The 18,646-nt window shown below is 40.2% G+C and overlaps 1 protein-coding gene across 1 annotated transcript in view; it reads left to right on the top strand.

The window, feature by feature from the left end:
• LOC104514898 (chromosome unknown open reading frame, human C15orf27) overlaps window positions 1–18,646 on the top strand; it is a 58,321-nt gene that overhangs the window by 12,128 nt on the left and 27,547 nt on the right. Inside the window, exons 4-7 of the mRNA XM_010158702.1 lie at window positions 4,776–4,849; window positions 14,551–14,607; window positions 16,368–16,506; window positions 17,887–18,002. Of these exons, the coding sequence (XP_010157004.1) occupies window positions 4,776–4,849; window positions 14,551–14,607; window positions 16,368–16,506; window positions 17,887–18,002 (386 nt within the window). The remainder of the gene's footprint in view (window positions 1–4,775; window positions 4,850–14,550; window positions 14,608–16,367; window positions 16,507–17,886; window positions 18,003–18,646) is intronic.

The raw sequence follows: 18,646 nt of genomic DNA, 5'->3' as shown, positions 1-18,646 counted from the left end.
TGCTAAATGTTGAAGAGCAGTCTCTAGCATCTCCATACAATCTCAGATATGTTGAAATGGCAAAGACGGGGTTCAGACAATCCCCTAAATGCAAGAATACATAGCATGAGAGAGTCACGGCCAGGTGTCCTCTACGGCAACTTCAAACTCAGCAATTGAACTTTTTATTCTGTTGAAGTCCTTTTATTTTTGTGATTTGTCAATTGATATTAGTGGAGTTAGATTTCACTGTCAAGATTTAGGTATTGCAATTGTATTAAGGTTACTTTAGGGGACTTTATTGATAACTGCAGCCATTTTATAAACCCTGTAAGATAAATAAATGACTAAGCTGTCTTTCCACACCATTGCCCATGGTTTACACCCCTGTTTGTCCATACTGCACACACTGTGCTGAGCATGGCCACTCTGTTACAGTTCTTATTTTCTGTAGTCTCTGGTGACTTACCACTTTGGATGCAGAAGCACAGAATTTGGACAAGTCTGCTGCTTTCAAAAAAAGTCAGGAATGCTGGTTATGTGTCTAGGTCCTTAAAAACTGAATAAAGAAGAAGCATTCAACAATATTGAGGTGCCAGATCTTTCTCTTTGTGTAGAGAATTGTCCCTTCATGTAGAGCCAAAGAGTTTAAAAACTGTTTCTGTTGATTTCTCATAGACTTTTAACAGTTTTGATGCCTCTCCTCTGGAAGCATCTGCTTTCCTTACCTTATTTTCTGAAGAAACTCCTAAAGAAGGCTTTAAGGATCATTCCTCCTCTATGTGTCTAGCATACGATACTCTTAAAAACTTTGCAGCTTAGGCCTTATGCATGGCATATAGGAGTTTGGTCAAGCCAGCTGATTTCATTGTTCAGAGGCTGCCCCTGCCCGTATGGGTTTTCTCAGAACCTGACAAAGAACCCATTCTGCTCTGTGCTGCTACTTTGCATTTTACTTAATGCATCAACCCATCAGGCTTCTGCTTTTGTTGAATACCTTCTATTTTGTTTTAAATCAGATAAAGGCTATGTTGGTGGGGCTGATATAAGTATTGCAGTTGTGTCATGAGAGGAATGTGTATCACTTACCTTCAGGTTGTAAAAAGCCATTAGGCTGTAATTAGGTTTTTTAAAAAAACGTAATTACAGTTTTTAATGATTCCTTATTCTATATGGAATCAACCAGTGCATTAGGATATGCTATGGCACGTCACTGCCAATTTTGTTCTTAAACCAACTGCTAATCCGCATTATAGACTGTAATTACTTAGGAAGCCTCCTTTTTTTCTTTTTTAAAAGCTGGGGTTTTCTTTGGCAGTGATATTCTGAGAGCATCATTTTCCTTTCATACTTTAGTGAAGTCTTTGGTTGCACTGTGCACTTCTTCCATCCACAAAACTGTCAGTGTCACTGATGGAGACCACATTTGCAAATGTATGGGTCACATCCACGAAAAGCACACAGTCCTTTTAGGGTATTTCAGCACAGACCATATTCATGCCAGAATTAGAAACCCCAGAAAGCAGAGAACATATAATAGGTCTTATTATAGGTCTCTGTCCTATAATCAGCTTTTTTAGTCCTATCTTCAAAGCTCTTCACATGCATTAACAAAGTAATGTCTTAATACCTTGTGATGTTTTGCAAATGCAGAAATAGGTGTGTATTAAGTCACTTGCACCTCATTTTTAGAAAAGAGGGTCACGGCAGGTTCCAACCCCCACTACCCAGAAATATAGACTGTGCTGGCCCTTCCTCCTCTTCAGTAGTTTGGGGAGGAAGCAACTTGAGAAATCATCTTAATATTGCCCTCCTCCTGCAGTCAACTACAGCAGGTGTGTCTGTGGAAGGCATCAGGCCTTCCTCAAAACTGTGACGCTGAAAAACTCCACTCCTGTCCATTTGGTTGCTGGATCAGGGCCCTGTCTGAGTACATGCATAGCTGTGCAAAGAAAACGCCCATTGCAGGGCAGCCGTGCTGCAGTGAGAACAGGTTCAGGGCTTGCCTGAGTATCTGCTCTCTGCATCAGTGCAGTTTGTATCTCCCAGGAAATCAGCATCAAGGGCAACGCTCACCGAAGGCAAGCGCTGGTAGTACAAGCTTCTATAAGGGCCAGTCAGGGTTTGTCAGGATGTATTCTTCATCCCTCTCTTCCCGATACGTATTTTGAGAGATGGGAAAGGGGGAAGAGGTAGATGGAGGTTGGCTGTACTTTGCATTTTATACTGAACCATCTTCCTCATGACTAAAAAGCATCTTGGATTTTCATTCACTTCTTCCCCATGGCACCAGACAAGTAAAATGTGAAGTAAAGCAGAACTTTTTGGCTTTTAGCTATAGCATTGGGGGGAAAAAAAGTTACAAGTAAAACAAATGTGACATTCTGTGCCAAATGAAAGTAGAAGCTGAATGGCATAGTTGTTTTGCCTCAAACTGAATCCCAGTGTTGTGTCTGAACCACCACAGAGCGGGGATGAGCACCTCTTGGAGAAGACCCTTATCCCTCTTTTGTAGCTTTTCACTGCAGTTTTGGAAGAGGCAAATATCCAGATTGAGTGTATGGGGTAGTGATTCAGCTCCTGTACAAAAGCTTCTTGCTTGGAAGGCTTTCTCAAATTTACTGTTTTGCTGGCATTTTAATTGCACACTGACTGGCAGCGCATCCAGTACTCTGCTACAGTTAGTGCGGCATGAGAAATTGATTTTTCTTTCCAAATTCATGATTGCTTTATCTTTTTTGTCCACTAAGGGGCAGCTGGAGCCTTGTATGTCGACAGCTGTTTGAAAAATAGCTTACAGATGGTTTCCATTTCTTGTTCCTTATGCCACCCTGTAAAGACAGTGTCTTGGGAAAGTTAAATATGTTTTTCCCATTTATTTCATTTTTAAGTAGTTTCTATGCTGCACCACGGCAAACCCTCTCTCTCATCAAGCCTCAGCTGAGTCTCTGCTGCGGGAGTCCCAGTGGCAGCCCATAATGTTTTCTTTGTGTCCTGATTTCTTCCTACATCTCTTCCCTCCCCTTCCCTTCCCATTTCAATCAGTTTTAATTTTAAAATAAGATGCTTTATTCAGTGCGTGTGTATGTGTTTTTGAGAGTTAATTCTGCCACAGTCTTCTACCTCTGTGCACATCATCGTCAATTGCCTTAAGCTTTGCTGTTACACAGTAGTTCTTTAAAACTGCAAGGCGCACAGGCTGTTTTAATCTGTCTGCTGGTAGGGATGGTAGACTCACCAATACTGTTAAGACAACTTTTTCTCTTCATTCCCTTATTCCAAACTTGAGAGCATGTGACCTTCAGCGTAGGAGTTGCCAGCAGTTCAGATACTGGACCCTTTCAGCTTTCTACTTTGTGTTGTTGGCAATAAAGGGAACTTTGATCACAGAATTTCAGTTGAACTTACTTATTAAGGAATCCTCCAGATTTCAAGACATTAATTTAAGCCCATGAAGACAATCCATATCACAGAGCTCCCTATGCAGTCTTGCAGCAAACTCATTAGTCAGTCTGAGTTTATTCTGTTTTACTTAAAAGCAAAATGAGTCCATTCAAATGGAAGCCTGATTTATGCCAGTGAGTATCTGTGCAAGGCCTTAGTACTCCGTAAAATCATACTTTTAATGAATTCAGTTAAGTTTCCTGAGTGTTCCTGCCAGTCAGTCCCTGAAAGAACTTTTGTTCAAAGTCATTGCACTTTGAAATTGGAATAACTACCTCAACAATCTGATGCATGAAGAGTACCTGTACAGGAAGTTAGTGTGTAGAATCCAGGGTTTTATAAACTGCCATTTTAACTTACCCTTTACAGACTTCTTTTCATGGAGGAGTTTGAAATGAACATAAGTGATTTTAATGGTCGCTGTCTGTGAAATTTCTTTTGCTTATAAAGGAAAGTGTGTTTTAAGCAATTACTGAAACTGGAATTTTATTTAATTTACTGAGCTTTCTTGAGTATTCTTATAGAAACTTGCTTAAAGACAAAACTACCCATACGACAGCCACATTTCCTGAAATAGACTGTATAGAAGTACGTCACATTTGTCATACAAATTAGAATTGCTTATTATTTCATAAATTCCTTAAATTTAGTATATTAAAGATTTATTCTTATTAACAATTAACAATGACATTGGTTATTTCTGTTGCTTCTCTAACTATAGTTTTCTTAGAGTCAGACTTGCCTCTGAGAGGCATGGGTTTGAGCTAGTCATGGCTGTTCATGCCACATCCAGAGAGCTGTTCAAAAGTCTGCCTATCTAGGTTATTGGTTTAGATGATAGCAATGTATCTGGAAGCCCATTCTGAGCACTAGTTTTTAAACATCTGTTCCAGATAATTACTGATCTTCTGAGCTGAGTTGTAAAAGACTGAACCCAAGGAATTATGTGGGAATGGTAGAGCATGCAGTTTCCTTACAGAATTCTAACTCTGGATTTTCAGGTATACAGGTTTTAGCCACACATCTGCTACTAAAGCAGTGCATGGAGTGAGGGCATGGAGCAGTTACAGTGCATCAAGGACCTAAAATGTGTATGTCAGTGCTTACCAGCAGTCTTACCTGTAAAAGCTCCAATGAACAGCTGCTGCTAACATGCTGGCCTGAATTAGGGTGAGCCGCTGACAGGGTTAGAGTTCCATGTCCCATTACATCCCATCCTTTCTGGTACTTCCATTATAAAATTTAAGAAAGAACGCTTCACCCATATATAAGTTCTAGCAGTACTAATGATATGAAACGTAAGTTGTATTCTGCTACTATAATGATGCTTCATTGTATTGTGTTAATTGCAGTTTCAAGTGCTTCACAGTTTGCAGGAATAATTCACTGGATCAGCCTAGTCATCCTGTCTGTTTTCTTTTCAGAGGTATGTATAATCAAGGTCTCTTACTACACACAGAACTGCAGAGTTTTTATGCTGCCACTGGAATTAGCAAGAGTGTAACAGTAATTTGACTGAATAAATGTAGCACAATGTGCGTTAAGGGGAAAATAAAACCAACAACCAAACACCAAAACAAAAAACAACAGTTGCTGCACCTACTCAGCAAAGTAAAAAAATCTAGTTTAGGTTAGCACTGTTTGTCGGTTGCTTAGAACTGGCAGGGAAACATGGAAGATATGCTCTTAGAAATTATGATTGGAAAACTACAAAAAGAAATAATCATCTCCTAAGCCCTACAGGTACGAGAAAGGACTAGTTTCATCCATTTGTTCTCACAGAAATCTTATCGGTGTTGTTGGGTATAAGGTATAGGAGTAAGACTTATTTTTCAGGAGTAAGATCCACAGCTGGGGTGAGTGGGGTTGTTTGGGTGGTTTTTTTTTTGTTTGGGGGGTTTTTTTGTTCGTTTTTTACAAAACGATCTGTTTTAAGAATGGAATTATTCCCTCTCATCATTTACATAGGTAGTTTAGATGTTCTAGGTTGCTGCCTGTAGTCACAGCAAGAGAATGAAACAAATGGTGAATTTCTTTGCAAAAATTTGTATGAATGTATGCATTGGAAAAGGCTGTAGTCATGGATCAAATTGGGATAATCTGTTACAGTTTTCAACTTTACTCAAAAATAAAAAAGGCATTGGTATTGATATATTTAGACTACTCCTGAAATATCCTCAAATATTTTTAAGGTTAATTTTCCAGGTCATAATGTGCTACTTGTTCAATTAAAAAAAAATCCACAGTTTGTTTGTGAGTTGGAAGACTGCTTGTACTTCAATATTTCAGAATATTCTTCCTAGTTCCATAGGAGAAAATCTTATTATCCAAAGACATGTTGAAGTCTTCACTCTGTGGTAGATTTAGGTGAAGGTTCTAAAAGTATCAGAATTCAAAACCCAGGGAGCTGTGATATCTGCAAATTATTTGATAGATCACTTGTGTTGAATTTGTACTCACATTTCCATGGTTCTATTCATGAAATACATTTATCTACATAAATCACTTTCTGTTACTACTCATAACAGGGATTTTCTAGGTGGTGTTGCCAGACTGTCAGTGAGTACTGAAAGGATTGCTTGATAACAGGCAGGGTCTGAAGACTGCTTTGCATCCTGGTCTTCTGGTGCTGCAGTTCCACAAATAGATACAATTACTTTCCCTATCCTTTGATGGTGATTGTGCATTGTAGGATACATGTAAAGTGACTGAAAAACCATCCAAACTATTAAAAAAAATTTGCAGTCTTTCCTTTTTGAATTGCACATCCTAATTCTTGACATCTCAGGTTTGCTAGATCGAGTCCATTCCCAGTAAAGAATCTTTCTTCAGAGGGGATTAGCACCCTGGAGCTCCCCGTAATCCCGAGCTTCCCATCAGGATCAGCTAGTAACTGTGTTGCTAGCAGCATTGTTGCAGGTGCACACTCAATTGATCTTCATCACTTTCTGCTGCTTGTTTCACAAAAACTCCTGTGGCCTTCAAATTCCTTCTGCTGGGGTGTAGTCTCAAGTTTTGTTTTCATTCACTTAGACCTCCAACCACTCTTCTCAAACCCTGATGTGCAGTGCCTCGCTCCTGTACCCCGTCCATAGTTCAGTTCGCATGCTGACAGTTTTTGAGTGTTTGTGGCAGCACAGGCTCATCTGTCTCGATAAAGAAATGAGTTGTTCCGGTTCTTCTAAGACGGAGTACCCACATGAGGTGGATGAACTGGTTCAGAAGTATTTTGCAAGAAAACAGGAACAGAAATACTTCACAGAGGCAAAACTGGTTGCCTGACTCGCCATGCTCATTTTGGATCCATGTTGGCTTTTCTCCTTCTCTCTGTATTAGGTATTTGTAATTTATCTACTTGCTGCTTTCATTTTTTATAAACCTATAGCCACTCACTTTATCTGTTTCTGTCTTCCAAATTATCTTCCTTCACCTATTTGATTATGGTTTGAATTTACACCAAAGTGAGGTTACAATGCATCTAGGTAAGGTGCACAGTGGAGGGTAGATTTTCTGGATATTGGTTCATTTGGCAGCTCAGACCTTGCCTGGCTTACAGCAACAGAGGTGACTCCACAGAGCAACTGAATGTGAAGACCATGGATCTGGAAGAAAATGAATTTGTACCTTTCCTACGGGGTTTGGCCTTGTGCCAGGTTGGTTTAATGAGCAACAGCACATCTGTTTGTGTTGTTTGTGTTTCCTCTCATGGGATGAAAAACAAAGGGTGTCATTTTTTTCTCATCCAAATCAAAACTTTGATTTTTTTTTTTTGAGAGGTTACAAAGAAGTGCAAGCATTGTAGATCACAGATTTTTTTTTTTTTTTTCAATCCATCTTAATTTTATTTACTCTTGTGGTGCCTTCAGAGGAACTTTTTGCCCTCTGATTCCCAATACCATGAGCCAGCTGTCTTTATTAGGAATTATTGTGTGTGAAAGATTGTGTGTTATAGTCAAATTTTGCAGTCTGTGGCTGTTCATGCCAGGATGATTTTGCAGAGATGAGCAGATTTAATTAGTTTGCTTGGATGTAACAGGCAACTGCCAAGGACTGATTAGTCCTTCAGTCAGTGACTTTTGCCCCAAAAGCAAGGACTCAGGGTTTGTGGTGTTAAGGGTTGTTTCCATAGCAAGTACCGTGTCTTAAGTTTGGATGTGTAGTTTATTCTGTAGTTGGGTTCCTATCGGTTGTAAGTGTGGATGCATAAATTGTGCAGAGGGACCTCAACTCAGAGAACAAATGATATGAAGCTGTAAATGTCTTGTTAAAAACCAGAAAACTTTCAGCACAAAATCTGAGTGTTTTGGAAAAATACGCCTGATTAAAAGCTGGCGCTATAAAAGTGTTGCAAGTAATTACAGTGCTCTCACATTAGGGTTAAACAGGCACTGGCTTTCTGCTTGGTTAAAATGAAGGGGACAAACATGCCAACAGCTGGCAGATGCTAGGAGAACAGCTGCCAAGAAAATTGAGTTGCTACTCTCACAGCATGTTCCTGCTCTCCCTACACTTGTGTTATAGCTACAAGCCTTAAAGGAATTTATTTCACTCAGTTAATTTTATATTTTCTGTCACTGTCTGTGACTTTCCACATTAAAATGTTGTTATTCAAGTGAAGTGCACATCAGCTCTTTTTGCCTTTTTCCAAGTATTTGAACAGGATTTACTAGTGGTGATGATTGTGTATGTTTGTCTCTGTTTACATACATCACTATGATTTGTCTGTGCACCAAATGTTACCCAGATGTTAAGACAGAAGAGAAGAGAAAGACACTGGGGGTTGAAACCCCAGTACCAACAGCAAGGCAAGGCTGGGGTTACACCCTATCAAGAGAGCAAATTCAGCCTTGGTAATAGTTGGCTGAGAAAAGGACGATGGGGCATGTCACAGTGTTTTGGTAAGTGGATTGGAGTCTGCTTATATTTGAATAGTTTTATCACATTGCCACAAATATTTGATTCTGTAGCTGTTGTTCAGTTCTTTTTTTCCAGTAGGATTGAGACTGTTTGCGTGCAAGATTTGAGTCCTTTGATATTAGTTGTTTGCGTTGCTCTGTATGTGCTTCAGTCAGCCAAGCACTCAGGCATTCTGCTAGCTTTCAGCACTTCAGGTGTTTCCCTGGGAGTAACCAAGTCTTCTGATGTGCTTCAAGTTAGGCAGTCATGGAATTGCGAGTTTCTTTGTGCATCTGTGTCCAAAAAATGAGTTCTCAAATGGAGTACAGTAAGTCTGAGGTCCTAGCTGATGAAGCTTTTGTTTCATTAGCTACAGCTCACAAGTGCATTTTAGATTTTCACCTTTGGGAAGAAAAAAAAATATCTAAGATTTTCTTTATCTTAGGAAGCATTCAGAGTGGTCTGACACTTTGCTCCTTTTTAATAACAGTCCTTGGAAGGAATAAATCCTACTAAGGAAAACCCTACTTCTGGGGTTCTGTTACAAAGCAAAAGCATCCCAAATGACAGAACTAAGAGGAAATAACATCCTTCCCATATAGTTTTTTCATAACAAATTCATGATTTTATATTAGAGGAATCAGTTATGTTATTTTTGTTACATTTTTTGCAAGCTTGAAGTGTCTGAGTAGAAAGATAATCTTCTGTTAATTCTGTAATTCCTCAGAAGATATGGCTTCTTTATGGGATGTTTGCTTTCATTCCACGTGCACACAACTTTTCTCATGGTGCATAAATGCACTGCATTGCTGGTTTTGCATGTTTTGATTTTTAAAGGGATGATTAGGAGCCTAGTTATGGGGTTTGTACGTTAATACAATTTATAAAGATTAATTTAAGCTTCTTTTTTTGCTGGTGTGTTTAAAAAAAAAAAAAACACCACACCAGAATCTTTGGTGGTTTGTTGTGTGTTGTTGGTTTTTCTTTTTTTTTCCCTAACTACTTTTCTTGCTTCACAAAAAAGGTAGTTACCAGTAAAAATGGTCTTGTAGTGCTCTAGGAATTTAGCAAGGCACCTTCCTGGAATTCCAGTCTGCCCGTTTCATTTCCAAGAATATATCTGACTTACATGGTGCACTTTATAAGTGCTTCCTCTGTGCTTCCATCTCTCTGATAGTAAGTCCAGCCCCTTCTACACCATGCATTTCAAAGATAAGAATTAACTCTAGTGTAATCATGCCCAGGAGGAACTTCTGATGCAAGGTAGCTTGAGACCACTTTTTCTGTCCAATCTGCATTTACCTTATGGTAGTATACTGTGTCTCTAGTAAGTTATTTCTATTCCTGAAAAGCTCTTTCAAATCTATCCAGTTACTGGTTTAAAATGCATTCATTTTCTCAATATTAGTAGGACACACATTATGGGAGACCACAAGAACAAATGTAACTGCAGTGCTTACATAAAGGTACATTTGGATACTATCTATCATAACAGAGTATTAGTGGTAGTCGGTGGAAAAGAATGTACTGTGTGTGTGTCTGTTAGTGTCATCACGCTTTTGCAGTTAGTTATTTCTGTGTAACCCGGTGTGCCAATAGAGCTGCAGCAGTTAGAGTGCGATACACGGGGAGTGTTCTCTACTGGGTAACATGAGAGGCGAGGTCAGTAGTTACACGTTTCTTTTCAGAGCCTTGATGGAAGAGAACCATGTAAGGAGGATGCCACTGCACTGGGAACAGAAGGGCGTCTCAGTTGTACCCCCGTGCGCTGATGGCCAGGGGGTAGTGTGTGCTAGAGCAGCTAATGCAGTTTCTCAAGGCCAGGCACACCAGAAGATGGCAAAAGAAGATTCTGTGAAGTAGTGAATGAGCTAATGCCCTTGTGGATAGACTCAAAGCAGAGAGGTGTTAAATTACAGATTGTGTACAAGGTGTTCTTTCTGGGAAAGATTTCAATAAGTATTTGGTCTTACAAGATGTATCCAAAAGGCAGAAGCTTAATCTTCATAGTTTCTGTACAAATCAGAGGTCAAGTCCATCTAACAGAGATTTGTTTTGTGGCAGTGGAAGGAAGGCTTTTCTGAGGACACCTTTTGCACCCTGCCTATCTCTTGTGCAGTCACTACCCCATCTCAAAATGCAGAGTTGCTCACCTCTGCTGTTAGCTAAACCTGGTGGGCCAGCTTCACCTTCTGTGCTGCCTCCTTTTGATTCCTTTACACTGTGAATGAATTTGGCACAGCGAGTCACTGAGTAGTAAATTGCATATTAACTGTGCAAGCAAAAAAGTCCTTTAAATTACCTAATGTGCATTGCAGTCAGCTGACAACTGTAGCTAGCTCATGCAGATTGTGGGAATTCACATGGCTGGCTCAGCGAAGGACTTGGCCAGGGTTCCCTACAAAATTAGAAAACCTGCAGCATCACACAGTTCTTCATAAACCTCACTGCAGACAGTTAATGCTGTGCAAATAACTGTGTTGCCAAGGGACACAGTCAACTTCAAAATTACATTTCTGTCTGAAAAATGGCTTAGATTTTACTTTTATCTGGATTTACTCCACTTAAAGAAGTCAACAGAAGTGTTCAGTCATTTACCTTTTATTAGTGCACTGGACAGACTTTTATGTTGTAATTTAGTTTTTCTAAGAAAATGAAAATGCATTTGTTGCATAACTAAGAAAATACGTGTGAAGGACTTTCTGATCAAAAGATTTCCAGTCAAGAAAAGTTAAAGCATTCTTTTTCGAGTACAAAAAACCAAGCTGACAGTGGCCTTTAAGAAAAGTACAGAACAGTACAGAAAAGTACTCATGCTAATATTTAGTGTTTGCTTTCAATTCTATGTGTCCAAAAATGCAGAATGCCTGTAGTGTAATGCAAAGCTGTGTATGCAGTTGCTGCAGTGCTGAAAGATGCCTGCATATCAGTAGGAAATGGCAGTGCTGCTCTATTTTTTTTCCCCTATTTCTTGTGGATTCTTCTGTCTACAAATGGTGGAGTTGTGAATAGTATTTGTTTTGTCTGTGGTGAATGTTACAGTTCTAAATCTCTTTTAATTAACAGCATTTTTCAGTTTTGTCCATGTACAGTGTGTAGGAAGTTTTTCTGGATTATTTATTTCTGTCTCTATTTTTCAGATTCTGCTATGGATTCTCATTTTTTAAATTCTGTACAGAGAAAGTACACAATCTAATGTGCGTCTGTTTGAAAGATATTTCTGATTGCTTATGAAAAATAGTAAAATGTTGGGAGACTTGCCCAGTCAAATCCAAATTTGCTTGGTTCAGACTCTCTGGGCAAGAGTTATGGCAGCAGCAGTGGATGTGATCCTGTGCTTTGTGCAGAGGGAGGGAGAGAAAGCTACACCTAGCCTGGAGTTGCCATGAGTGAAGACTAGCCAGGGGGCAGTAAGCCTGCGGCATCTGCGTCTCCAGACGCATGCAGTCTGTGACTCACTCATGGTACTTTCCTGGGGCACCCAGTTCCTCCAAGGCACCAAGGAAAAGCCGCCTTACGTGGCTTTTGTAACTTTAGTGGTGATGTGGGGTTTTTGGTTGAGTGACAAGCTGGCAGGTAATGCTGGTGCATAGCCTTACAACCTTCCATAAGAACAAATGCTTTGAAAGCTTGACCCTCAGTTGTGCCCAGTTTTTTCTGAAGAGTGTCTCTCAGACAGGGAGCTGGGTTCATTCTGCCCTCACGACTTTCTTTCCTACAGGGTGTCTGGTGTGTCTGCTCTAGCTGAAAGCTAAGATGGTAATCATCAACACAGTTTTTATGAGGAGGAGACCTATCTTCTAGAGGTAGCACCAACAATCATTACCGCATCAAATGTCTGCCAAGTAGACTTCCAGTCATTGCTGACGTGTGCTGATTCACACCAGCAGACTGAAAATGAAAACATTTGTGCTAGCTTCCAGCCTGTGAAACTGCTCAGACCCATTAATATGACAGTAGCACAGTCTGATTTAAACACTACAGTGAGGAATTGAAAAGGCAGAAAGGAAAATCCTTTCTGATGTTCCCTCAACAGCCCCATATTAAATTATACTTAGGGTTGTGAGACAGTTTCTGAGGTTCTTTTTGTGCAGATATGCCTTATTATTTAAGTGCAAATACCTCTGTACACACCTGTCCAAAGAAAGAAAGATTTTCACCCTCAGTTACTGTAAACGTGTTAAGTGTTCAGCCATGCTTTACTTGCTCATTGACCTAGCACTTCATAAATGCTGCCTAGGCATAGAAGAAAACGTGCCTGATCTCTATGCTGTCAGCAGGGTTGATGTGGGAAGAGTAGCATCCTAAGCTTTGAAAGAGGCACTGCTCATGCATTTCCCAATGGTTGCCTGCTGTGGAACTTGCTGTGGTGGACCCCCAGTTAATATATATAGCTGAATCTATGGGCTCATGAGTGACTTGTACGTAAGCATTTTGTGCAGCTTCTCGATGGGGAGTGAGGGAGGTGCTTACAGAGGAGCTGGGATGCTTTTGTCTGAAAGCATTCCGCTCAGGGCCTGAGTTGAGGCTGCAGGAGCACCTTGGTTGCACAGCAGCATGAGTACTTACACCTTGTGCTTATATCACATCACATTGTGCTGTTGAACTTGGAGTCATTAAGGGATCTGTGGAGCTGCTGTTGGGCATCTCTTCCTCCACATATAAATGTCAAGAATATAGGTTAATAAGGAAATTGCTGTGAATAACCTTATTCCAATGCTGCATTTGTAAAATACTTTGGAAATAAAATGTTGTTTTTAGGAGTAGACCAGTAGCATTACCAGTTCTTGGTGTCTACATAGAGCCTCACAATTTTTTGTAGAGGAAATAGCGTGCTGCATTTTCTCTTCCGGCTAGTGACTCTCTTTCTCAGCCAGACTTGGCCAGTACTTCACATACACCACTTCTGACTAAGCATTGGCCAGTTCACTTTCCTGCTCATGGACGGTATGAGGCTGGGCTCTGAAAGCACCCGATCTCCCACAGCAATGTCCTCCTCTGCTAAACAGGATTAAGTGCTGTTATCCAGGGTTGGAGTGCCAAGACAGAGCTCAGCACAGTCATCCCAGGCCAAGTGAGGCAACTGGGCTCCTGGGGTTTGGCAAAACCATGTGTAGGAACAATACTGAAAAATCCAGTGTTGTTCTGCAGTTAGTTAATGCTGCTATGTTTGGTATAAATTCAGGGTTGTTTGGTATTTGTAATGAAGAGGAGAGGTACATATATTCATCAGTCACTTTTTCTGCACAGCTCTTGGCATGATCACCCCTTGCACGCAGGCCTGCTGAGCTCTCTGTCATTAGTACTATTCTTCAGTGGAGAAAGTAGCGTTTTGATTTTAGCAAGGCATACAGCTGCAGTTAGATTCTTCATGTCTGTAGTGTCTGTCAAAATCTGACCTTGATGTTGCTATTGGCAGAAAATGCCTCTACCATTCTGCTTTTATGTGAATTCAGTTTGTCAGGGGAGTTGGTTGATGGATATTTTTTTTTTAATCTTAATTGCATCTTCTGAAAGCTGGGTTAAAAGTTAGTAAAGAAGCCACTGGATTTTTTAATGGGAATTCACCATTGGTTCATTCTGTGTTCTTTCTTTATCCTCTTTTCTAGCTACCTATGCTACTTACAGCTGTTTTGTTTAATAGAGGAGGATCACAGAGATATTTTTCTCCCTTATACTATGATTGGCTAAGATTTTATAATAAGACAACAGCCCTTTAACTCCAGAGAGGGAGAATAAGAGCCTCTGCTCTTCAGACTGATGAAATGTCAATATCTTCAGGTGTCAGAGGCAATGCCTTATTTCTTTTCTTGGAAAATAGTAAGAACTGGCGTATCAAAGATGACAAGAAAAGATATTCTTCCCCCATTCCAACTGAGGGAGCCCCACAGTGGATCTTATATAGGCTTGGGTTAGGGGGCTGGGATGGGGAGAGTTGGTAATCTAAATCTCCCAAGTTGAAAAGAGAAATTTTAGGAGGATGGAAAGACTGATGAACATTTGAACTTGGGACTTGTTTATGGATGTTTCACTGAATCAATACAGTGGTTTGAAAGCAATACCTGCTTTTACAATACAGAAGTGTAGCTATTTCTACATCCTCATTATTCAGAAGAAATGCATAATGCTTAAATAAGACAAAAAATGAACCCCTAAATAGATAAATGACTAAATGTTTATCTGAAATTACAATAACATTAATCATCTTCCTCCCCTAATCTATTTTACCAGACTGTTTTGAGGATTGTGGTCCTTGGCATATGGGATTACATTGAAAACAAAATAGAGGTAAGCACTCTTGGTGTTTGTACTGTTTTCCAGGCAGACATAGTAAGAATATTAAAAACTGCTTGGGGGGGCTTTGTTCTAGACTTGATGCAATACAGTATCTTTTAACACTGTTAAATACATACATTCTTCTCATTGTATGCACGTATACGTACCTGTATGATGCAGTCCCTTTAGCCTGTGAGAGACTTAAGAGTGTGGTATTTGGAAATACTTCATTAAAGAAGGGGTTGGGGGGGAGGGGTGTCTCTATGTGTGTGTTTATTTTGTTCTTATAGCTATGCTAGGCTAGCTGTTGATACTGCTACCCTGAGATAATGAGCAATACGAGTAAAAATTGTCACGTGTAACCCTATTCCCATAACTGAGTTGAAATTAGAATTTCCTGTAAAGCTGTGTGCAGTTTTTGGATAGAAAATACTGGTTTGGCACAACCCCCAGCTTTATTGTGAAATTATTTTTTAAATAAATTGAATTCAAAGTGCTGTAATTTGTATCACAGATTAAAAATTAGGTAGAATGTTTATACTGTTGCAGAGAGAGATAAGGAAGTGCATGTGTTTATAAGTAACACAAAATCCCAATCTGAGCAGAAATCTGGAGATCGGGGAAATTTAAAAGCTCTTTCTTGATACTGTCGGATAAACTAATATTGCAGAGGATGCATCAGAAGAAAATCTGGGTTTTCTTGGAGTTGAAGTGATTCTAGAGGCTTGCACATTTTTGTAATAAAGTTGTAAAGCTTTTAACTTTTTTTGCTAAAAAACTAAGGTGAAAACTAAATTACTGATTCAGAGTTTCTTATTATTAAGGCTAAATGCAGCAGTTTCTGGTAATTTATTTTGCTCATTTGTAGTGGGGTGATATTGTTCACTGTCTATCAGGTGGTGGCAGTGTCTCTTTTCAGTACACTGAATTGTTTAGCACAATTCTGAATGTGTGGTGCCTATAATAATCTGTCTTGCCTCCTTATGCAAACCATTAATCCTGTGGCCTTTGGCAGCTGGGAAGGGTCTCAGTAGGACTGAGACCCTGGTATTCTGTTCTACCCTGCTAGGCAAGTGTAGGACAGGCACAACACTATTGCATCTATGTACTCATGTATTTCTGTCTAATACTTTGACAATTGCCTTTTCTGATGTAATCCACAATGCGACCAATGTCATACAAATCATTCTGAATAGTCCCAGTTGTCAAAACCCTTGAAAACCTAACTGCTCAATAAAGGTGAGAACAGGGAGCCGTTCTGTCTTGATGCACGGCTGTTCCCACACAGGTCGTGTAGTCAGGACGTGGCCAAGAGCCATCAAGCCTTTTTGCTCCATCTTTTTCTACTTGTCTTCTTGATCTCTTCATTTAGACATCAAGATCTATGGGCAGGGACTGAATCCCTTTTTTGGGATGGCATTATGCCAAGTAACAGGTAATAAATACCAATGATAATAAAACTCTTTGGCTGTAATAGCATTCAGGCTATCACTTCTACTTGGGGATCTTGGCCAGCATTTCCAAATATCTTTCTCCCTGCTATCCCACCACAGTTTATCTCTCCTCACCTCATAAAATGCAGTAAGGAATTCTGTTGTGCTACCTACAAAGGATGCAGGCTTAGCTGCACCTTGACCACCTCTCACATCCCTTTCAAATACGTACCATAATTGCATTTCTTTGGGCAGAGTGGGAGCCCTACAAGACCCCAGGCAGGAATGGCAGGGTTATGAGCTTTAGGAAGGATTTGAAAAAAATTTATTTCTTTCTAGGTGTTTGATGGTGCTGTCATAATCTTGTCCTTGGCACCAATGGTGGCCTCAACAGTGGCTAACGGCCCCAGCAGCCCCTGGGATGCTATCAGCCTTATTATCACGCTACGAATATGGAGAGTGAAGAGGATCATTGATGGTGAGTGGTGATTCGGTTTTGACTCCAAGAATGACTGGGCAGGCTAGGAAAGAGGAGATTTTAAAAAATATTAAAAGATTACTTTCCTCCACTGTTTCTATTGTTCTCCTTCCTCTTACATTTTAAAAGTACTGAACAGAGAAAAAGCACTCTCCATGGAGGAGAGTAGTTCTCAAGTTCATGGCTGTGCCTGCTGTTCCCTATGAGCCTTTAAACTGATGGGGTTTTTTCCTGTTAGGCACCTTCACATCCCTTACCCTGTAAAGTAAATGCCCTGCCCTGCTTCCTGTCTCTTGTCTCCAGATGTCATTCCTGATTCTGCAAACTAATTGCTTCCAATCTGCTTTTGTGGTGTTTGCACCCTCCCCATTTCCATACATCTATGTCTTGGGGCTTTCTTTCCCAAGTTCTTGTCTGTAATACAGTTTTTATGTCAGATCCAGGAGCATTTTCTTACCATGGGGATTCCATCCTGAAGGTGCCCTCTGCAATGCCGGTGTGTTGTGCAGCATAATGAAGAAGTGTGTGTCAGTACTGTTTTGCACAGACTAGGGAAGCACCAGGGGAGATAAGAGAGCCCCAGCAAGTCTGAGTTGCAGAGAGCAGAACCAGTGACTATGCCAGAAGCAAGGATTTCAGCGCAGCCTACTTTGTGTTCAGTGGATTCAGGCATTTCAGGAAACAGGGAAGAGACATGGAAAAGGAATAAATGAAGGATCACTTTGCTCATGTGTGAAAGATCAGAGTAAAGTTGTTATTTTGGCTTTAGATGCCCAGGAAACTGTAATCAGAGTTGAGGAAAGGTCATAGCTCTCTGGTGTTCAGAATACCTATTGGAAACAGGGCTGTAGCTTGAAAAGCAATAGGAGATAAAAGCCTTTTTGTTTAAAGTATCCTTCTTAGTCTGCTGTTTCCATTAAGGACTTATTTCTTACCAGAAAGCCCAGGAATTAAATACTTAGGGGTCTGGAATAGTTCTTTTCCTGAGGGAGCCATGCTGTTCAGGTTTAGAGGGGATGGGCCCTAACTCTAAGCAGAAAATCCTCCTACGCAGCAATTCAGGAAATCTGTGGTGAACACCAGTAAAAGATCTGTATTAGTGGAGCAGAAACTAGGAAGAGCATGCGGGATGTATTTCAGCTCAGCCAAGCAAATCAACATCTGACCAAACAAGATCTAGACCCTGCTGATGACCTGCATTTCAAATGTTAGAAATTCTTCCTCAGAAGAAAAACACTAGTGCCATTTCTATAAAAAATACTCTAGTTGTGTAGATGTGAGTGAAAGGGGTGACATTCTCTGGCATGTAAAGGTTTACCCTCTGATTAAAAAAAAAAAAATCCAGCTGGGTTACTTTAAGTGCTTATTTGTGTTTTCCAGCCTATGTCCTTCCAGTGAAAGCGGAGATGGAGATGATGATTCAGCAGTATGAGAAGGCAAAGGTTATTCAAGATGAGCAGCTGGAAAGACTAACCCAGATCTGCCAAGAACAAGGGGTAAAGTTCAGTTATGTCTTTATTTACACATAGCTTGTCATGGCAAGTCAGTTTGTGTGCATTACTGCAAGCTAGGGTTTGAGAATTATCACTAGGACTTCTGTTGTAAGGTGACAGGTCTCAGTGCCAAGGAAGTATTGGTTGCACCCAGGATGTTGTCAGCCTGCTATTTGTCAAACAGTAGTTGTCTGCCTCTGCCGCTGTCCTTGTGTTTTTTAGGGTGAGGAATGGGAAAAGAATACTTCCAACGTGTCATTTGTTGAACGAGTACAGATAACATGCAGAAGTCACTGATGTTGTTGGAGACTGCAGCTATATTAAGGCCGTATTCCTAGGAAAAGTATATGCAGTTGAAAGCTAATGAATCTCCCTACTTTAAATGCAGAAGGCAGCTTCCCTGTAGGTCCGTCAAACTCTTTGGCAGACTCAAAAGTGTTGCAACAGAAACTTCTAGTTGCTGGAAGGAAGTTAAGATTTAAGACTCTTCCCAGGCCCTCAAATGTTCAGTGACTTAATCACAGTTAGGGAAGGTGAAGCTTAAAATATCTGAAATGAATATATTTATGAAAAAGGTGTAAAACCACTGATTGGGCAGTGAGCCAGGAGGTTTTGCGTTTGTCTCATGCAAATGAGTTGTTGAATAA

This window comes from Eurypyga helias, unplaced genomic scaffold (assembly GCF_000690775.1).
Source record: "Eurypyga helias isolate BGI_N326 unplaced genomic scaffold, ASM69077v1 scaffold3279, whole genome shotgun sequence".
NCBI lineage: Eukaryota > Metazoa > Chordata > Aves > Eurypygiformes > Eurypygidae > Eurypyga > Eurypyga helias.
Note: the sequence above shows the minus strand (reverse complement) of the source record. Positions and strands in the feature narration are given on the sequence as shown.